General features: G+C 53.2%; 1 protein-coding gene across 3 annotated transcripts in view; it reads left to right on the plus strand.

Moving 5' to 3' along the window:
* The first annotated feature begins 1728 nt into the window (after window positions 1-1728).
* Window positions 1729-21561, plus strand: part of Mlph (melanophilin) — a 30153-nt gene continuing 10320 nt past the window's right edge. For 2 of the 3 annotated variants that reach the window (XR_016539165.1, XM_090355114.1), the window contains exons 1-7: window positions 1730-1909; window positions 10113-10334; window positions 10454-10566; window positions 12985-13088; window positions 13965-14084; window positions 14798-15002; window positions 20020-20159. Coding sequence is in view for 2 of the 3 variants with exons in the window: in XM_090355114.1 (XP_090211240.1) it covers window positions 1800-1909; window positions 10113-10334; window positions 10454-10566; window positions 12985-13088; window positions 13965-14084; window positions 14798-15002; window positions 20020-20159 (1014 nt within the window). In the remaining variant the exon portion in view is untranslated. Of the gene's footprint in view, window positions 1910-10112; window positions 10335-10453; window positions 10567-12984; window positions 13089-13964; window positions 14085-14797; window positions 15003-20019; window positions 20160-21561 lie in introns of all 3 variants that reach the window. The other variant, XM_090355116.1, reaches the window with a different exon arrangement.

Consider the following 21561-nt stretch of genomic DNA (forward strand, 5'->3'; position numbering starts at 1 on the left):
CAGGGTGTGTCAGTCCTGTAATCCCAGCTGTGTGGGGAGGGAGAAAGAGGAGGATCGTGGTCCAAATGAGCAAAATGGAAGAGGCTGTGCCTAAGGGTGATTTCTTAGTTAAAAATCCCAGTACTATGAACAAACGTAGGGAAGGGAGGGAAGGAAGGGAGCAGGCATCCTCTCTCTCCTGTACCTCCTGCTCCCTAGGAGCCAGAGCTAACCGTGAGTCCCTTAACACCTGAGCAGAGCTGCCCAGGCCTCCAGGCCAAGTGCTGCAGCTTGCTGTTCTTGGCTCAGTGGTGTGGGTGCAGGTGGGTTCTCCCACAGAAGGATGTCTTTCCCGGGATCAAGTTTTAGCACGTAAGACCATCCGTGAGCTTGGAGACCTCTAAGACAGCCCGGCCCTCTGGGATGGCATTTCCCAGCCAGGTGGGCGCTGTGCCCCCTCTCCGAGGCTGCTCCCACATCCCAACCCTGCGTTCTGCCCCCCTCACGCCCCGGGTGTTTCCTGAGGCCTGGAGCCCAGCCTCCACTTCAGAAGAGTCACAAATGCCTCGGATCCCCAGCCTCCCCTCCTGAAAACAGAGCGGCAATCGATGTGTGCCTTGTGATATGTGTTCCAAAAGGAATGGGAAATAGAAATGAATGAGCCCCAGTCCCCCATCAGAGGAGAGCTGCTTGTTTTCTAGAAACCAGACGTCACATGTCCTGGGGGGGTGTTGCCTCGGGGCGCTTTCTTGCCCTCTGGAAGTAGGGGGGGCCTCTAAACCCACATTCTTCCCTGGGCTTGGGAGTGGGCAGAGTGATAGGGCAGACAGTGTTGAGAAGTTACTTTTCACCCATTTTATCACAAGAAACACCTGGGGTACGTTTGCAGCGCTAGCCGTGGGCTCTGTGGAAATCATTTTGGACTGAGACACCTCCTGGCTTGTTTTTAGCAAATGTGGCCCTTGTTGGTTTGCTGAGTGCCCTGTTGTTCAGTGCTCCTGAGGATAGAGCACCTCCGAGTCCAAGAACAATGCTCAGACTCCACGCCCTTCTCAGCTGTTTTTGAGAATGGCAGCCTGATGGAGCAGATGTGAATGGCTTGGCTTGGATGTTTTTGTTTGGGGTGAGGTTGTTTTTGATTGTTGGTATGGTTTTTTGGCAGCACTGGGATGTGAACTTAAGGAGAGGGGGCAGGATAGGGGTCTCACCACCAGACAGGAATCATTGTCATTGGCCTCTCAAAGGAAAAAGAATGAGAGTAACTCTGTATGTGTGAGTGTGTGTGTGTGTTTGTGTATATGTGCACGCGCGCGTGTCTCCCAGGATGGAAAGTTTGAAAAACGCTTTCCCTGTGAAATCGAATGTGACTATCTGATGCATGGACTCATTTAAATGAGCTAAAAGTGCACAAGACTTACTAAATGATGCCAGCTTCCAACAAACCCTTCGCCCATTCAGTTAGAGCCAGGCACCAGTGGCTCACACTGTAACCCTCGCTGTTCAGATCTGAGGATTACAGTTCATAGCTACTCAAGACAGGAATATTTGTTGGATTCACGTCCAATTAACCAGCAAAAAGCTGGAGGTGGAGCTGTGGTTCAAATGGTAGAATACTAACCTTGAGCAACACAGCTGAAGGACAAGGCTGCAGGCTCTGAGTTCAAACCCCAGTACTGGCACAAAATATAAAAAGAAAGGGAGGGAGGGAGTTAGTTCCTCAGCTGTCCCTCTTCCTGTGACTCGGTCTGCATCCATAGGCTTCTGGGCTGACCTGTTGTGGCTTTGTGCCTTTCTAGGCGAGAACCAGAGGAGAAGCAGCGATGGGGAAGAAACTGGACCTTTCCAAGCTCACAGATGAGGAGGCAGCGCACGTCTGGGCAGTGGTTCAGCGAGACTTTGACCTCAGGAGGAGAGAAGAAGAAAGACTGGCGTGAGTGTCTGCCTGTGCCTCGGAGCTCCAGTCCCCTTAGGGCCTGAGTGGTGTGACTGTCACATGGGGTGCTGAGGGGGAGGTGTGAGCTGGGGAAAGGCATGAACAGGAAACCATGATCTGGGAAGTGCCTCCACCACCCTGGGCCTCCTCTGCACCCCTGCTGGCAGTAAGCTGCAGAGACATAGTCGGTGGACTCAGATGCCAGCACCAGCAAGTTTGACCAGGAATTGGATGTGGGGTTTCAAGGAAGGGAGGAGCTAAAGGTGACTCCAAGGTCATGGCTTGAGTCACAGAGCAGAGGCAGCTGTGGTCAGCTCACTAGAGCAGGTTCAGGAGTAGCTTCAGATGTGCTGGGGTCAGATGGCCTACGGGCCTGCACACGAGCGGGGCTTATACAAACAGTGGGTGTACATGAACAGACAGGAACAGTGACTGCACATGCACAGCGGATGTGCACAGGAACAGCAGTGTACACAATCAGTGGGTGTACACAAATAGAGTGTGTACAACCTTCTCTGGAGCTCAGAAGACCACACTGTGTCTGGAACTGCTCTCTCTCCCTTCATAAGGTAAACTACCACACAGGTGTGTCCCTTACTGCTCGGGAGGTCAGCAGGGGGCCCCAGGCCCAGCAGGCCCTGACAGCTACGGGGAGAATCTGCCTCCTGGTCTTTCCAACTCGATAGAATTGTCTGAATTCCGCGGCTTGTAGCCTCTTCCCATTTCCAAGCCCATCAGCCGTGGATCTTCCAATCTGCATTGTTGTGATAAGGATGCCATGGTGACATCTCAAGATTCACCATCTGACTAAGCCAAGAGCTTGTGTCTCAGGAACCTGGCTTCCATCCTTCTGCAGAGCCCCTCACCACCAGAGTAGAGGAGCCTGGAGCTCTGGGGAAAAGAATGTGGACATTTGGGGTGAACTGAAAAGGGCTTAGGAGGAATGCTGGGTGGTTCTGGGTGTAGATCTTTCCCCTCCCATTTCCTGTCTTTCCTTTTTTTTCCCCATGCTCCTTTGTTTCTTCCAATAGCAAAGAGCAGATGTCCACAGGTCACCTCACTTCTGAGTCCTCTCAGGAGAGGAAGTCTGGCGATGCCAGGGGAGGTGAAGAGTCCCAGAAACAGTGAAGGTGGCTCTGGTTTCTTCTTTCTTGTTGTTGTTCTGTCCTGTTACATCTGCCACTGCAGGCCAAGCTGTTCCACCCAGGAGAAGCCTGTTTGCAAGTCTAGCCTGGCCCCAGGGACAAAATATGGCCATGAGATAGACAGGCAGACAGACAGGCGAGCCCCTAGGGCTGGAAACACTGCTTGAGTGTTTCTAAGACCAGACATAGCTGGTCTTTGAGTGAAGACTCTGGAGTCTGTGGGGTACCTGCAGCTCACCCTGTAACTCCAGCTCCTCAGGAGGCTGAGATCAGAGGATCGAGGGTTGAGGTTTAAAGCCAGCATAGACAGATTTCTAATACTCTTCTCTCCAGTTAAGCAGCAGAAGACCAGAAGTGGAGGAATGGCTCAAGCGGTAGAGCACCACCAGCCTTGAGCACAAAAACCAAACAAGAGCTCAAGGCCCCAAGTTCAAGCCTCAGTACCACACACACAAAAAGATGTGACTCTTGGTGTGCAGCGTGGTCCAGCCTGGCGAGGACCCGTGAGGGGCCCTCAGGAAGGGAAGCAGGGAGCGTGAGGGGCCCTCAGGAAGGGAAGCAGGGAGCGGCCTGCCTGCCTCCACCTTGGCAGACACAAGCTTCCATGCAGTCGGCCTGTGCACTGGAGCCGGCTGTGCACTGGGGCAGGGGACACGGTGCTACAGGACAAAGACCAGAAAGCTCAAAGGGGTACCCGGTTGGGATGCAAAGGCTTTTGGCTAAGGCAAGCCATTTAGGAACAGACTGACTCCTTCCCACCAGACTCCCACCACAGTGAGCAGTGAGGCTGTACAGGCGGTCTCGGGAAGGACAGCCTCTCCTGCCCAGTCTGCCATCGGCACGGCTTGTGCCCTACATATGGCCAAGAGCCCGGACCTCACAAGGAAGAACAGGGGCTTTGATGAAATCAAATTTAGTAACAGACTTAACAATGGATTCCTTAGTGCAGCAGCCATTAAAATTAATGCCGTGAAATCAGTGGGCATGAGCAGTGCCTAAGACGCTGGCTTGAAGAAGAGGCAGGTTTAACTTCACAGCATTTCAATTTTACTCTAGTAGAAATGGACAGAAACATCTAAAAATGTTTTCAGACTTAGTGTTTATTACTTGAGGTGATTTTAGACTCTTCTGTCACCTTCTCTATCTGATCTTCCTCATCTTCTTAAATATTTGTTCTGGGAGAGCCCAGGGCCCGCCCAGCTTTCACCTTTGTCCCATCACCAGTGTCCCCATCCTGCCTCGGGGAGTGTTGGCTTTGGCGGTTGGTTTCGTGGCTGCTGTCTGTCACTATGGTTGATTGGTTTCATGGGTGCTGTCTGTCACTTTGTCTAGTTGGTTTCATGGGTGCTGTCTGTCACTGTGTCTAGTTGGTTTCATGGGTGCTGTCTGTCACTGTGTCTAGTTGGTTTCATGGGTGCTGTCTGTCACTGTGGTTGATTGGTTTCATGGGTGCTGTCTGTCACTGTGTCTAGTTGGTTTCATGGGTGCTGTCTGTCACTGTGTCTAGTTGGTTTCATAGGTGCTGTCTGTCACTATGGTTGATTGGTTTCATGGGTGCTGTCTGTCACTGTGTCTAGTTGGTTTCATGGGTGCTGTCTGTCACTGTGTCTAGTTGGTTTCATGGGTGCTGTCTGTCACTGTGGTTGGTTGGTTTCGTGGGTGCTGTCTGTCACTGTGTCTAGTTGGTTTCATGGGTGCTGTCTGTCACTGTGTCTAGTTGGTTTCATGGGTGCTGTCTGTCACTATGGTTGATTGGTTTCATGGGTGCTGTCTGTCACTGGTTGGTTGGTTTCGTGGGAGCTGTCTGTCACTGTGTCTGGTTGGTTTCGTGGATGCTGTCTGTCACTGTGGCTGATTTTGTGGGTGCTGTCTGTCACTGTGGTTGGTTGGTTTCGTAGGTGCTGTCTGTCACTGTGTCTAGTTGGTTTCATGGGTGCTGTCTGTCACTATGGTTGATTGGTTTCATGGGTGCTGTCTGTCACTGTGGTTGGTTGGTTTCGTGGGTGCTGTCTGTCACTGTATAGTCTGGTTGGTTTCATGGGTGCTGTCTGTCACTGTGGTTGGTTGGTTCTGTGGGTGCTGTCTGTCACTGTATAGTCTGGTTGGTTCCGTGGGTGCTGTCTGTCACTGTGGTTGGTTGGTTTCATGGGTGCTGTCTGTCACTGTGGTTGGTTGGTTTCGTGGATGCTGTCTGTCACTGTGGCTGATTTTGTGGGTGCTGTCTGTCACTGTGGTTGATTGGTTTCATGGATGCTCTCTGTCACTGTGGTTGGTTGGTTTCGTGGGTGCTGTCTGTCACTGTATAGTCTGGTTGGTTTCGTGGATGCTGTCTGTCACTGTGGTTGGTTGGTTCCGTGGGTGCTGTCTGTCACTGTGGTTGGTTGGTTTCGTAGGTGCTGTCTGTCACTGTATAGTCTGGTTGGTTTTGTGGATGCTGTCTGTCACTGTGGTTGGTTGGTTCCGTGGGTGCTGTCTGTCACTGTATAGTCTGGTTGGTTTCATGGGTGCTGTCTGTCACTGTGGTTGGTTGGTTCCGTGGGTGCTGTCTGTCACTGTATAGTCTGGTTCCGTGGGTGCTGTCTGTCACTGTATAGTCTGGTTGGTTTCGTGGGTGCTGTCTGTCACTGTGGTTGGTTGGTTTCGTGGATGCTGTCTGTCACTGTGGCTGATTTTGTGGGTGCTGTCTGTCATTGTGGTTGATTGGTTCCATGGGTGCTGTCTGTCACTGTATAGTCTGGTTGGTTTCGTGGGTGCTGTCTGTCACTGTGGTTGGTTTCGTGGGTGCTGTCTGTCACTGTGTCTGGTTGGCTTTGTTGGAAGTACTGAGCCTGGCCCTCAGTACTAACCTTGCTAACACTACTCTGGGGCCAAAGCCCAGGTGTGCAAGCTGGCACTCTCCTGGCACTGACCCATCCTGCAGTTGCCCCTCTCACATGGCGAGGTCCTTCATGGGTGGATAGCCGAATTTCTAATGTAATTTAATTTTACCTCGGTTGCTATGTGGGCCCACTGACTTTGAGGCAGTCCAACAGCATGGGTACAGGAGTGGGTCCTGGCCTCTGCATAGCCAGTGTGTGCCCCATTCCACAGTGGGGAGGGGCTGGGTCCCCACGGCGAGGATGCGTGAGCTGCTGTGAGTGTCATCTCTTCCTCATCGTTCATCTGTTGACCTTTTGGGCAATCCTTGGGCTGGAACTCAGAGCCTCACCTTTGTGAGGCAGCCCTCTCAAGCTGAGCCATGCCTTCAGCTGCCCTGCTCACAGGCCTGCAGTAGAGTCTCACTGTCTGCCCAGGTGTGCCCTGGACTGGCACCTGCCTGTGAGAGGCCTCCCGTTGGCCTCTAGTGCCAAGCCTGAGCCATCAGCCTCCCTTCAAGAGACAAAGGCCCTCAACTTCTGCCCAGGCCATCCTGCAGTTATCACCCCCCAGTCTCCGCCTCCATGGAATTTAAGGCACCAACTGGGGGTTGAGAAGAAATCTTGTCACTTCCTGCCAGGACTACCCTCAAACTGTGATCCTCCATTCTCGGCCTCCCGGGTAGCTGGGGTTACAGGGTTGACTACTGGTACCCAGTCTGCAAAATGTTTACCACCAAAGGAATTAACAGTAATTCCTTACATCAAACATTTGATCTGGGTCCACATTCTCTATACATCTCCAACTAAGGTCTAGACCTTTTGCTTAGTTACTGTTTCCTTTTCCTGTGTGGGATGGGGTAGGCTGGCTTGGATTTCAGGTTTCTCCTACCTCAGCCTCTCCACTGCGGGGATTACAGGAGCATCCCCCATACCTGACTCTAGGTGTTGATTCCATGAAGTCTTTTTTGAACTGTAAACCCTCTTCCCTCCTTCCCTTTGAAAGCTCCTCAATAGAAGACTGATGGTTGCTTAGGTCTATAGATTCTTGTGTCCTTGTGGTATTTGCAGGGAGGTTCCTTTGTCCTCTTCTGTCCCCATAGGTGAGAGCAGTGAGAGTGGGCCACCTTCCAGGTCCTCCCTACCCGGTTGTGTTGCTTGGAGACTGAGCAGTGTTTACGTACAGGGAAGGCCGTCATATGCTGTTATTTTTGCATAAGTGAACCTTGGCGGAACCAGCTCCCTCTTTCCTGGAAGCACCTAGAACTCCTGGGAACTCCCCGTGTTGGGCCCAAGCCCAGAAGGACGCCCCAGCCAGCACACTGGAGCTGAGTCTGTCCCCTCCTTTGAAGTTCCTCCCTGCAGAGCCTGCCCGGAGGCTGTGGCATGGCATGGCATGGCCCACAGAGGGAGAGGAGCCGGCAGCGCCTCCCGCACCTTGGCTGAGCCATGGGTGACTCAGGCCCCATCAGTACCACACAGATCACCCGGTCTTAAAGGACTCAACCCGCAAATCAAATATTAGGCCTGCTAAGCCTCCCGAAAGTCAAATAGGTGTGGAGTGGGGTTTTGCTCCCACAAATACGCAGGAATTCCTGGGAATCCAAAGAGCACTCAGGGTGAGCCATAGGCAAACTGACTCGATTAAAAGTAAGAAGTTCATGGCCAGACACCGGTTTCTCACACCTGTAATCCTAGCTCCTCAGAAGACTAACATGGGAGGGAGAAGGCAGAAAAAGAGAGGGGTGGGGGAAGGGAGGGAAGAAAGAAGAAGACAGAAAAAGAGAGGGGAGAAGGAGGGAGAGAGGAAGAAAGACGAAGCGAGGGAGGGAGGGGGGAGGGGGAAGGACACTGTGCAGTCTGGCTGAGCTGAGCTGACCTACCAGCACAGCAGACAGGAGTGACAGCGACAGGGCGGGGCAGGAAGTCAGCTGCCCAAGGTCTGCTGCCAAGATCAAGGCTGGGCTGAGCTCTGCCGCCTCTCTGAGATGCAGCTTGCAGCTTGCCGTCCATGTATGGCCATCCATGTCCTGCTCACCCCCACCCCCATCCTCCCCCCCAACATGCAGGCCACCCCTCTTTCCCCAGAGTGTCCCTCAGCCTGGGTACCCTCCAGCCATCCGAAGGCAGGGACATTTGACCATCCTGTTCATTCTGTCCCTGCTGCCCGGTCACCAGGCCCACCTGGGGGTGGCTCTTCCGTCCCTGGGGGCCTTCCTGCTGTTCCCAGCAGGGGCAGCACAGAATCCCAGATTTGTGTCTGAGCTCCTTGCTCCTTGCTCGTGGCTCAGGGCAAGATCTCAGTGCCGCCCTCAGGACTCGGGAAACCTGCTGCATGCACTGGCTTTGTGGCAGAGAAGAAGCAGATGCAGATGGAATACAGGTGTCCTGGCACCTGAGCTGGGGTGAGAGGGTTTCTCAGAGTCCCAGTGTCCACCCAGGGGATTCCCAAGTTCAGAGAAGAGCGAGGCAGGGAAGGACCAGAGCAGTTCCTGGGGGACTCGGACTGAGCGAGGCCACCAGGCAGCAGAGGCAGGTCCTGGAACAAGTGGAAAGGCAGCACATCTCCCCTGCATCCTGTAACCAACGCCCTGATTTCAGCCAGGGGCCCTCAGGGTTGGCCCTGTGCCCTTCAGATCTGAGAGGCAAGGCATCCATGTGGTCTCAGCTAGAACATCTGTGGAAACCTGGGGTGCAGGGGCCGGGCTCTTTGCACATCCTGGGAGGCCTAAGCCTTTCCTTGGAGAGGGTGGGCAGGCAGGTGGCGGTGTGTGCCCACTTTAGACAGCATCCTCCTCCATTGTGTATGTGGGGGGGGGCACCTACAGCCTGGCAGCCCCATCTAACATAAGGACCCTGCTCCTTTTCTGCTCCTTTTCTTTGTGTGTGTGTGTGTGTGTGTAGTCATGTGTCTTTTGGATCAAAGTGGTCAGCATCCAGCCATTCTTCTGGGCTGTGTAAAAGAATGTAGCTCATGTACAGAGCTGATGCCCCTCCACCTTGGGCCCTTTCCCCCACCCCAGCCCCTTAAGCAAAGAAACTGATGCATAGCTTGGGGTCTCAGGGTCCACCTCTCTCTGCCTCTGACTCCACCTTTCAACCAGGCCCCACTTGGGTGGGCATACGTGGAGAGTAAAAGCAGGGGAGTCCACGCACTGTAGCTCACAGCTGTCATCCCAGCTACACAGAGACCAGGAGGCTCTTGACTTGAGACTTCCCGGAACACAAAGCATGGAGGCTGACATCAGTGATCCCAGCCGCAGGTGGAGGGTCGAGGTCTCTCAGGAGACCACGCCACCACGGTCTCACCTGCTTTCGTCACAACAAATAGGTTCACATTATATCTCATCTAAAAATAAAAATGCTGTGTTTGGCTGACACCCTCCGAGACCCACAGCAAAAGGAATGGATTCATTTTTATCTTGGGTACATTTTCCAGGCAGCTCAACTTGGCAGCTCACCAGGAAGCTATGCGGTTTAAAACCAGGCCTGGGACTTCTAGGTGCTGGATATTTCCTGCTCTGGAAGTGACCAAAGCAAGCACTTCTGCCCTCACCCTGCCCCACAGAAACAGCCCAGGCTCTGCCTGACTCGTGCTAAGGACATGTCACCTGGCTTTGCCCCAGGGATTCTATGACCTATGACTGGGGCAGGGCCCTGTCATCCAATGCAGGTCCAACCTCAAAGACCACAGAACTGCCAGGCCAGAGCCGTGCCTACAAGTCTAGCCTTCAGTCCTGATCCACTGAAACCGCAGGACTGCGGTTGAGATAAATCGCTACCGGTTCTGCCCCAGGAGGGAGAATGGATGTGGAGCTGGTGCTGCGGGCAGTCAGGGTGGCTTTGAGGGCTTTTGCTGGGTAGCTGATTTCTACAGGCGAGGAAAAGAGTGTGGTGTGTGTGCATGATTGCATATATGTACGCCTTCAAAGCCTGATGCACAGTGTACCTGCATATTTCGTGTGTGGGGTGGGGGGGTCCTGGGGCTTGAACTCAAAGCCTAGGTTCTGTCCTTCCGTTTTTGAGCCACAACTCCATCTGTGGCATTTTGGTGGTTAAATGGAGATAAGAGTCTCATAAACTTTCTTGCCGAGGTTGACTTTGAACTGGATGCTCAGATCTCAGCCCCCTGTGTGGCTAGGAACACAGTGTGAGCCACGGCGCCCAGCTCTGTGTTTCCCACCTTTATGTTTTCCAAAGGGAGTTGAAGGACAAGGTTAAGAAGCAAACCTCCAAAAGGGAGCTGCTGTCTGACACGGCCCATCTGAACGAGACCCACTGTGCCCACTGCCTGCAGCCCTACGGGCTCCTCTCCACCAGCCGAAGGCAGTGCTTGGACTGCGGCCTCTTCACCTGCAAGAGCTGCAGCCAGGCCCACCCTGAGGAGCAGGGCTGGCTGTGCACCCCCTGCCACCTGGCCAGGTGAGCCTGGGCCCTGGGGCTGAGAGGCCCTGCTGGCTTCACTGGGGCAGGGCTGCCTCTGGGGAGAGGGTTGGCCTGTGAGCCTGGCCACACCCCAGGTCCTGCTCCAATCCCTGCAGAGTGGTGCAGATGGGCTCGCTGGGATGGTACTACGAGCATGTGAGAGCCCGCTTCAAGCGCTTCGGCAGTGCCAAGGTGATCCGGTCCCTCTGCGGGCGGCGGCAGGGGGCAGGTGAGCAGGGGCAACTGTGGGGGTACTCGTGTGTTCCAGTACTTCAGAGGGGGAGGATGGATGGATGGATGGATGGATGGATTGGATTAACCATTCTTGCCATTCTTGTGTCTGTGTGTGTGTGTGTGTGTGTGTGTGTGTGTGTGTGTGTGTGTGTGTGTGTGTGTGTGTGTGTGTGCAGTACTGGTATACTAATAGGAGAGAGAAAGCGAGAGAGGTAAGTAAGCTTTACATGATGGCTCAAGCCTGTAAATCTCACCACTTTATATCAGAGTTCTTGGTTCAAGGCCAGCCAGCCCAGCCATAAAGATCTGGGCCCTCCATTTCAACCAATGGCTGGACCTGATAGCAAGCTCAAGGATCACAGGCCAGGCACAAAATAAAACTACACTGCAAATAATCAAAATGCCAGGCACTGGTGGCTCACACCTATAATCCTAGCTACTCAGGAGGCTGAGATCTGAGGATCGAGGTTCAAGCCAGCCTCGGCAGGAAAGCCTGTGAGATCATTATTTCCCATTAACCACCCCAAAAACCAGAATTGGAACTGTGGTTCAGAACTAGCCATAAGCATCAAAGCCCAGGGTTCAAGCCCCACAAGTGACCAAAACCAAAATTAAATAACCAAGGCAAAAGGAAGCTCAAGAAATGTCCTAAGTGGTAGCACGCCTACCTTGCAAGTATGAGGGCCTTTAGTTCAATCCCCAGTGCTGCTAAAGGGAAACAATTAAGACTTAGAGAAACGGATTGGATCTAATCCTTCAGTTATGGTTTTAATCCAAGTATGCACTTCACACTGAACTTGGATTAAATGATATGTTTGCCTGGTGTCCTGGAAAGAGAGGACTGGGTGTGAATTTGACTGAAAGGTAGCCTGACACTGGTGGCGCACTCCTGTAACCCCAGCTACTCAGGAACCTGAGATCTGAGGAGCACAGTTCAAAGTCAGCTCAGGTGGAAAAGCCTGCAAAACTCTTACCTCCAGTCAGCCAGCAAGAAGCCAGAAGCAGAGGTGAGGTTCAGGTGATAGAGTGCCAACCTTGAGCAAAAATGCTAGGGGACAGTACCCAGACCCCGCCCAAGTTCAAGTCCCATACTGGCATCAAAGGAAAAAGAAAAAAAGAAAAGGAGGAACAGAGTTGGATCACCTTATCCCCACCTAGGCCCAGGCACAGGGACTGAGCAGCCACAGACACCACCACCACCCTCTGACAGGACGAGCCGTGCAGGGGTGCAGCCAGGTACTCTGGGCACGTACGTGGTCACTGCTAAGCTTCTGTGTCTCAGGAACACCCAGAGCAGATGTGGAGCTTCTAAGTCAGGGTCCCCCTCACTCTACCCTGTGCCAGGTGTCCCCTCAAAGACTGGCCCTGTGTGTGCCTGTCCCTTGTAGCCAGTTGACAGAGCAGAGAGTCTGGGCAGAACCATGCCTAGGGTTTCAAAACTGTCACCACTGGCGGTCAGAAGGTGGCACTGTGAGACAGGGAAAGCAACCCCCCAGCCCAGTTGACCTGGCAAGGTCCAGTGCAGATCTGTTTCGGCTGGTGGTGGGGCTGGGGTCATTCTTGACCTTTAGGGAGAGCCCCATTTCCAGGCCTTGCACCCAGCCTCTCCCTGAGAACAGCCTTAGGGCAAGGGAAAGAAGCCTCCAGTCTCTGGTTGGGGACCTTGTGGCTCTTCCTCTAGTACCTGCCATCTCCGTGTTTTATTTGCACCTAAGTTTGTCCTACGAAGAGCAGAGCTGACACTGATTGTCTTTGTGTTCAAGTGGCTCCTGTTTTATCCCCCGCTGAGTGAGGTCAGGCAACCCCCATTCTACGTCAGAAGCATGGCCTTGGAGTTTGCCTCCATGGTCTTGTTTTGTTTTGTTTATGGACCAGATAGGTGGTCAAACATGGCTGAAACCCCTGTCCCACATAGAGACATCGCAGCCATAGCTGGATGGTTCCAGGAGGCCTTGAGGTGCTCTGCTGTTGTATCACCTGGACAGGCCAGCCTCTGCCCCTTCCACCTACCCGGACGCAGGCAGAGTTCCCATCGCAGGGTCAAGTCTCAGGATAGATTTTGTGGGCGACAGGTTGGATTTGTTAGATGGGCTGTGGACAGCCAGCAGAGGCCCTCGCCTTCCGTGGACGGGAGAGTTGATGCAAGCCTGGCTGGCTAGCTGGATATGTATAAGGAAAAAGTGGGGGAGGTGAGAAAGGCAGACGGAAAGCAGGTGGACAGGTAAGTGGTTAGACGAGTGGATGGGTAGATGGGCCAATGGGTGAGTAGAAGAAAGAAGGGAGGGAGAGAAGGGACATGGCAGAAGGGGGAGCTGGGCAGGTGATGGGTGAGGCGGGAGGATGAACAGGACAGATGCATGGTCTCCTTCTGGTCTTGCTCGCCTGGGTAGAGACATAGAGCTGTGTGTTTCAGGTGAAGCTGAGCCATGTCCTGGAGAGAGAAGTGGAGACAGCGAACAGACAGACGAGGAGGGAGAACGGGACAGAGAGGCCCAGGCCCGGACTCTTGGCAGCAGAGTAAGCCCTGCCAGGCCCAGCCCCCAGGCCACCTCACCGTGTCCAGGCTCCATCTCCACTGCCAACCTCAGTGCCCTCCATGGCCTCTACTTCCTATAGCCCAGCACAGACAGCCGCTTCCCTCCCAAGCCAATAGGATGGGAGCTGAGATTTCCCTTCTGAACCCCCAAAATAGGCTGTGGGTGGGCACAGCTGCTGGAAAGCCTGGCCTGTGGACATGGGGTATCTGCAGGAAGCCCTGCATCCCAGGGTTTCAGACATCTTTCACGGAGGACACCTCGGTTTCTTCTCTGGGAAGCTGTTGGCCTTTAGCATTAGCCCCAAGTCTTTACTGCTCTTCAGTGTCATTTATTTGTATTTATTTTGGGGGTGGAGACAGCTGGTGGCTCCTGGGTGCCAGGGTAGGGTTCACGAGGTGCCATCTGGAGGAGAGGCAGCGCAGTTCTTTAAATGTGACCAGGCTGTGAGGATCGTAGGAATGATGAGATTTGAATCACGCCGTTTGCTGAGCTTCCAGAACGCCTCATGTCTGCCGTCCTCCCAAATGGGAATTGGTCAGGAGGGGGAGCTCAGCAGCTGGGTGGGAGAGATTTCAAGGTGAACCTACTCTACTGAGAATAGGACCGGGGACCCAGAGTGCACCCCAAATCCAGCGCCCCCCTGCCCCACCCGGGGCAGTGCCCCCAGGCTTCCTGCCGCCCCCTCCAAGTCAGTCAGCTGTGACTTAGGGCTCAGCAGTCTCCTGGGAAGCGGGCCCCTCCTCAGTCGAGGGCTCACGCAGAGGTGGAGGCCGGCAGAGGAGGCAGGGGCAGGGAAGGGAGGCTGGTTCCCTTGTCAAGCCACCCTGACTCCGGTCCTCATCTTACACCTGCACAGCAAAGACGCCTGCTCTCCTTCCACGACCTGGACTGTGAGGAAGACTCAGACAACTCCGCCCACCCCCATGGACAAGCCCCGGGCCTGTCCCGGGACCCTGCCAAACCAGGAAGCCTGCAGGTCAGTGGTCTCTCCCAGGAAGCCAAGCCCCATTCCCAGGGGAAGGAAGTGGGGACACAGAACCAGAACCCTCTCACCCATCCAAGGCTACCAACTTTGGGGTCAGGTGGAGGAGTAAAGAAAGATGAAAGCCTGAGGCTGTGCAAGGCAGACAGAGGCCTAGGAAATGTGGGGTCACAGGCCCTGCTCCCACTGTAGGTCAGCCTAGAGTTTGCACTTCCTGTCACCTCTAGGCCTGGTGGCCTTTTTCCGCCCATCCCCTCCCACCACACTCAGCCTGCAGGGTACTGCAGCAAGTGGCTTCTGGAAGCCACACCTGGTTCCCTAGAGGTTCTCCTCCCCCCCAAATCACAGTCACCCATCCTTCTGACCTTCCAGGGTTATTGTAACAACAATGCAAACACCCCCAGATAGCTCTCAGCCTGAGTCTTGGCAGTAATGGTCTCTTGGCAAGTCCAAGCTTGGGGCCTCTCGGCCACCCTTCTGTCCCCTGGAGACGAGCCACCAGGGTGCCACCAGGCACCACCATCACTGACTCATGGCGCAGAACGGGTGGTCAGTGCCCGGCTGCAGCTGAAAACAAAGCAAGCAAGGGTCCACAGAACTGGCGGGTGTATGGTAGTGAGTCAGCCAAGGAAGGGGTCTGGAGCCCTCAAGGCCCGGGCAGGAGCCCAGTGCACAGGAGGCTCCTGGGATGACTGCCCTGTGTCTAGTCCTTGTCAGGTGAGCCCTACACAGAGGACGCCATCTCCCAGGAGGCAGAGATGCCGGAGGAGGCGAGCTTGGGGGCCTCGGGCAGCCACCCCCAGCCAGCCGAGCTCCTGGACAGCCTCGAACCTTCCCGAGCAGAGGCATTTGCTGAGCCCTGCCTGCCTGGAGACACCCACAGGACACCTCTGGAGACTGCTGCCATGCCTTGTGAGTGCTCTGGGCCAGGGGGAAGGGGCCCCAAGAAGCCTGCCCCTGGTGCTGCAGACACACTGGCAGATTAGGTGTGCCATGCAGGTGCCACTGTGAGCTCTGCCAGGACAGCGGCTTCACTGCACAGTTAGAAATGCCATCATCCCACATCACGGCTGCCGTGTGGGGTAGGGACATGGCAAGATCCCTGGTCTCATGATGATAGGCAGAGTGATTGGCAATGCATGATGGTTGACAGTGAAGCTCTAAACACACACAGACCAGCGGCTCAAAAATAGGAGAAACAACATTAGCTCCATTTACTGATTGCTTTCAAATGAAACCCTGAACTCTGCCTTTCCCTGGCCACGGGGATCGCAGCTCTCAGCACAGGAGTCAGGCAACCATTGCAGTCCCAGCAAATCAGGTCTCAGTGGTGAGGGGCTCTTCCCTCCCGCCAAGGTGCGGGGAGAACCCACACCCCATGCCCCTGTCCTCAGAGAGCCTGGGGGTTTGAGAAAGGTGGGGTTCTTCCCTCCTCCCCACACACACAGTGCAGAAGTGGACCTGCTCTGACCAGCCTGAAGGGCTTCTTGTCCCCTCCCAGGAGAGGCGGGGCGGGGTGAGAGGTGCAGTGTGCAGTGAGGATGCCTTGGAGTCAGACAGTTCTGCCTGTGGGGCGCAGCCTCTGCGTCACTGTCCTCAGATGGGACACGCCTCTGGACACACCGTGAGTGTTCACCGTGACTGCAGTGAGCGAGGAGGTTGACCTGAGGGGTCCTTTTTTTTTTTTTTTTTTCGCCAGGCCTGGGCTTGAGCTCAGGGCCTGAGCACTGTCCTTGGACTTTCTCAAGGCTAGAGCTCTACCACTTGAGCCTCAGCACCACTTCTGGCTTTTTTCTATGTATGTGGTACCGAGGAATCGAACCCAGGTCTTCGTGCATGCTAGGCAAGCACTCTACCACTAGGCCACACTCCCAGCCCTTTTTGTTTTAATGCCAGTTCTGAGACTAGAACTCAGGGTCTGCATGCCATCCCTGAGCGTTTTTTCTCGAGGCTGGTACTCTACCGCTTGAACCACAGCTCCACTTCCAGCTTTTCGATAGTGATGATGGAGTCTCACGGACTTTCCTGGCCTGGCTGTTTCTCTTTTTTCCCCCTTTTCTGCTTACTGATTTGGTCTGTAGGTGATAGCTTTTTAAGTGATGTCCTGCTGTTCTGCTGTTTGTTGTTGATTACTTGATATTTTTTGTAATGCTGGCTTAGTGTGCATGAATTCATATAATCTGTCTTTGTATAAAATATTTTTGTTTCTCCACTGAACGTAAATGCTAATTTAACTGCATATATCAGTCTGGGTTGGCAATTGGTCTTCAGAGCTTGGATGATATTTTTCCATCCTCTTCTTGCATTGAGGGTTTGCATGGAGAGTCTGCAATGATTCTAATTTTCTTTCCATTGTAGTATAGCTTTTTTTTCTTTTTTGCTACATTTAGGATCAGCTCTTTACTATACAGGTCAAATTTTTCTTTTTACTATGATGTGTCTGGAAGAGTTTCTTTTTTTTTTTTTGCCAGTCCTGGGCTTGAGCTCAGGGCCTGAGCACTGTCCTTGGATTTTCTCAAGGCTAAACTGCTACCACTTGAGCCTCAGCACCACTTCCAGGTTTTTTTCTATGTACATGGTACCAAGGAATCGAACCCAGATCTTTGTGCATGCTACGCAAGCACTCTACCACTAGGCCACACTCCCAGCCCCTGGAGAGTTTCTTTTGGGATCTTATTAGGTGTTCTATAGGCTTCTGTGATGTGGGTGAGGTTTTCTGCTATAATGCTGTTGAATACGTGTTGCATTCCCTTACTTTGGAACTCCCCACCTTCATCAATACCAGTTATACAAAGATTAGATTTTTTGGCTGTCTGCCCATTCTTGAACTTCTCTTTGGTGAATTTTGATTGATTTTTACAGATTGATGACTCTGCTCCAGCTCTTGTGTTTTATCTTCTGTTCCTGATATCCTGTTTTTCATCTCAGTTATTCTATTTTGGTTTTGCCTTGTGGACATTGAACCCATCATATCTGCTCTAAGGGTATTCATCTTTCCATCTAAACAAGTATGAACTTTGTGTATTTTTGTCTCTACTTCTCTTTTAAAATTAAGAAATTCCTATCCCCACCCCCCATGAGGAGGGATATCGGCTTGGGTGGGGTGGGAGCCTGCTTTGTGTGGAGACCTGCCCAATTTGCACGCCAATTCCAACTAAGGTGATAGGTAAATAGGCTGTAACCCTATTGGCTACCTGTGCATGGCTGGAGCTGGCTGTGGTCTCTCTGTGTATGTAACTATCCCATCGGCCACCTGTGTGCAGCCAGGTTCGACCGCATGGGTTTTGCCCTTAAAACCCTAGCGTGAGAACTGCTTAGGGTCACAGTGTCAGCTCCCGAGTCTGCACTGTGTCCCTGGCTGGTCACTTCACCATCTACTTCCCCAATAAATTCACCTTTTTATATGAAAAAAAACTTAAGAAATTCCATAGGGCCGGGAGTTTAGCCTAGTGGTAGAGTGCTTGCCTAGCATGCACAAAGACCTAGGTTCAATTCTGGGGTACCATATACATAGAAAAAATGCTAGTAATGGTACTGTGGCTCAAGTGGTAGAGCTCTAGCCTTGAGAAAGCCCAAGGACAGTGCTCAGGCCCTGAGTTCAAGGCTCAAGACTGACAAAAAAAATCAAGAAATTCCTTGGCAATTTCCTGTTTATATTCCTGGACTTGTTTTGGGAGCTCTCTTTAGTTCTTTGGTCAGGTCTAATATCTCTTTGAGTGGTGTCTTGACTCCCATCTCTTCAGATATCATCTCTTTGCATGGTATCTTGTTTCCCATCTCTTCACTCTTAGCTCCTTTGGGGGTTTGCATAGGACCTTGATGGATTATTTATGAAGTGTATGATTTCCCTTTGTGATTTCTGCATTGGGACTTCAGGGCTTGCCAATTACTGCTCTTAGTTTGGTCTGTTGGTGGCTAATAGGTGGTGGTCTTTATTTGGCTTGGGGCTGGTGGGTCTCTCTGGGTATCTGTGCATAAGTGTGGTTCTCAGACCAATAATGAAATTTTTATTAGCTCCCTAGCTGGCTTCAGGTAGCCGAGTCCAGCTGTGCATTTGTGCTTTTGATGTTTCTGGGGCCAGGAGGAGTGCTCGGCGGGTTCCAGCAGGGGCACGCCGCCTTTGCTGTCGTGTCTGCTGGTCCCCAGCTGGGGCTCCCGGTTTTCTGTATGTACACCTGGGATTCAGCTAGGTCGAGCAGCTGTTGGGGCTTGTCCATAGGCTCTCAGCAGCAGGGACCAGCTGTTGGTAGGCATCTTTGGTTCTATTGCAGCGGGGTTGGGCACACACCCAATTCCCTTTATGAGCAGATAGCTGTAGTTGGCACACCCACCTGCTCCAGATGGTGGTTGGCGCTTGCTCTTTGTGTGCGTGCCTAGGTCTCAGCTGCATAAGACAGCTTTGGTTATCTTGCACACCTGATTCCAGCAGCAGGGCCCAGCTGGCCTCTTTTGGGTTTCCTCAGTAAGGCGGGACGTGTTCTCAACTCCCAAGAGGAGCTCGAGGTTATTGCTGATATGCCCACTGGTGCCCCCTGGTTCCCAGCGCTGGCTGCATCTTCCTTAGATAGCACCACTATAGTAGGGTGGAATGCACCCCTAATTCTGGGTCTGAGTGTGCTGCCTTTGCTGGTGCACCCACAAGTTCTCTAAGGTTGCGTGCCAGATAGCCCAGCCGTCACTGCTTTGTCCTGGAGGCCGGGCCAGCTGAGGAGGTGTGCTTTCGGGGTTTCCGCCACGGCTCTCAGAATGAGCCTCAGCTCTTGCTGGTATGCCCTCCCGTTCCCAGCGGCTCAGAGTTGCTATCCCCGCTCTGGCTATTTTTCCGTAGTAGGGCAGAGTGCACTCCTGATTCCCAGTGGACGCACAGGGCCGTTGCAGGCTGTGAGCCCTTCTGTGTTGCAGCTGGATAGCCCCACTGTTGCTGGTTTGCCCCTGGCTCCCAGTAGAACACCAGGCCTGGCCTGGCTATGTGTGTTGTCTGCTGCTGCAAACGGAATTGTGGAGGCTTGGCGCCTTGACAAAACCTGAGTGTGATCTCCTAGAGGTCAGAGCCCGTGTCCTCAGCACAAGGGTCCCCAGGGTAAGGGGGGACAGAGTCTGTGTCCACAGTATGGGGCACCTGGGCTAGGGGTGGGGACAGAGCTTGTATTCTCAGCATGGGGCCCCCAGGGTCAGAGGACAGAGCCTGTGTCCTCAACATGGGATCCCCGGGGTAGGGGGAGCAGTGTCTACAAACCTAGCTACTCAGGAGGCTGAGGATTGCATCTCAAAGAAAGTCCATGAGATTCTTATCTCCAGTTAACCACCAAAATCCACATGTGGAACTGTGGCTCGAATGGTAGAGTGCTAGCTTTGAACAAAAGCTCAGAGATAGCACCTAGGCCCTGACTTCAAGCCCCAGGACTGGCACAAAAACATACATGAGTAGAGCTGTGGCTTGAGTGGTAGAGTGCTAGCCTTGAGTTGAGAAAGCTAAGAGACAGTACCCAGGCCTTGAGTCCAAGCCCTAGGATCAGGAGAGACAGAGGGAGAGAGAGGGGCGGGGGTGGGGGGAGAGAGAAAGAGAGACAGACAGAGAGAGACAGAGACAGAGAGAGACAGAGACAGAGACAGAGACAGGCAGGGCAGGGCAAGGCAGATCACTGAGTAACTCTGGCAGTGGACCGACTTGCTCCCTGCCCTCCCACACTGGGAGCTGGGGCTTCTTGTCATTCTGATGTCAGGTTTGCCTTGCACCATGCTAAGCTTCACCTCGAGGCTGGCAGTGGGGCTGCAGGAATCGGCTCTGCCGTCTCCCTTCCTCCGCTTAGCCCACACACGAAGGAGTTACGTATGGCTTCACTTCCTCTGAGCTCTCCTCCTTCACTGGGCAAGGAGAGAACAAATGTCAGCTTGGTGTCCAGGGTCTCAAGCCTCTCTTCCTCCTAAGGGACACGAGCCATGGAGAAGGGGCAGCTCCCCTCACAGTGCCTGGCCGATGGGGACACATCTGATGAAGATAGCTGCCAGGCTCCCAGGGGCTCCTCCCAGAATTCCGAGCGAAGAGCCTACACTGCCACGGTGAGTCAGGTAACAGGACTCAGAAATTCCATCTCAGAGCTTCTCTGGGCAGAGCAGTTTGCTTTTACATCAAGACACTTCAGAAAAAGTAGAGTATTTAGTACTTTGGGACTATAAAATTGCCTATTCCAGGGAGATGTCTCATGAAAACGTGCATCTTTTACTGAAGTAAATTCACAAACCATGGAGCTAATCATTTTAGTTCCTCAAAACAAATTACAAATAAATCAGCTTTTGGTACGTGCCTGTAATTCAAGCACTCAGGAGTCTGAGGCAGGAGGAGCTCAAGTTTAAGGCCAACCTTGGCTACATATTAAGACCCTGTCCCAATAAGTAAATAAAATAATTTAACTTAATCAGACACCAGTGGCTCATGCCTGTATCCCAGCTACTCAGGAAGCTAAGATCTGGGGATCATGGTTCAAACCCAGCCTGGGAAGGAAAGTCCATGAGAGTCTTATTTCCACTTAACCACCAGAAAGCTGGGGAGCTGTGCTATAAGTGGCATTGAGCAAAAGAGCTCAGGGGTAGTGGGCGGGCCCTGAATTTGAGCCCCAGGACCAACACACACACACACACACACACAATCCTGGTGAAAAAGAAGTAAAAGCAGAGGCAAGTGTACCCCCTGCTTGTAGCCACATGATTCGCAATGGCTAGAATGGGGGTGCAAACCCCGAGTCCACACCCAGTCTGTCCACATGAGAATGTGTGTGGACTGTCTCCTGGCCTGGGAGAGGAGATGTGGGACGGTCTGGCCAAGGCCGTTACCCTTAGGCCTCCTTGGGATGATTCCCCAGCTACTCTCTGGCGTTTTCTCCACATTTGTTCCCAGTGGCTTTTATCTTCTTCAATCGCCACCTCCCTCTTGGCCATGGGTCTGTATGTGAGGAAAGTTGGTGGCTAGAAGGAACTGCCAGTCCAGCAGCTGCATTCTGGACAGCCCCTCCCATCAGACCACTGTCCCTACACCCAGGGGCCAGGAGCTCTGGAGAGTGATAGTTGACCATGCTGAGGACAACTCCAGCTGTGGTATACAGGCTGCTTCCACCAGCTGAGACCAACAGACCCCATCCTCCCCCTCCCCAGAGCCAGCCACAAGTTGTCTGGGCCACAACCACACTGCAGCACTGGCTCACACCTTCAGAGTACAGTGGCCCAGTTACACCTGAACCGTGTTTGTATTCCATTTGTGAACTACAGATGCCAGTTCTGTTACAGCAGATTGCAAGCCAAGCATTCATGGCCCATCTCCACCCCCCTTACCCCCATATCTGCACAGGACCGCCAGAGCCATAGACTCTGCATCTCAGCCCTGTGCCCCTTAGCCCTGCAGAGCAGGTGCTGGCCTTAAGGCACATCTCGAGTGTGTGTGTGTGTGTGTGTGTGTGTGTGTGTGTGTGTGTGTGTG

This window comes from Megascapheus bottae, chromosome 21 (assembly GCF_031878675.1).
Source record: "Megascapheus bottae isolate mThoBot1 chromosome 21, mThoBot2.hap1, whole genome shotgun sequence".
Lineage (NCBI taxonomy): Eukaryota > Metazoa > Chordata > Mammalia > Rodentia > Geomyidae > Megascapheus > Megascapheus bottae.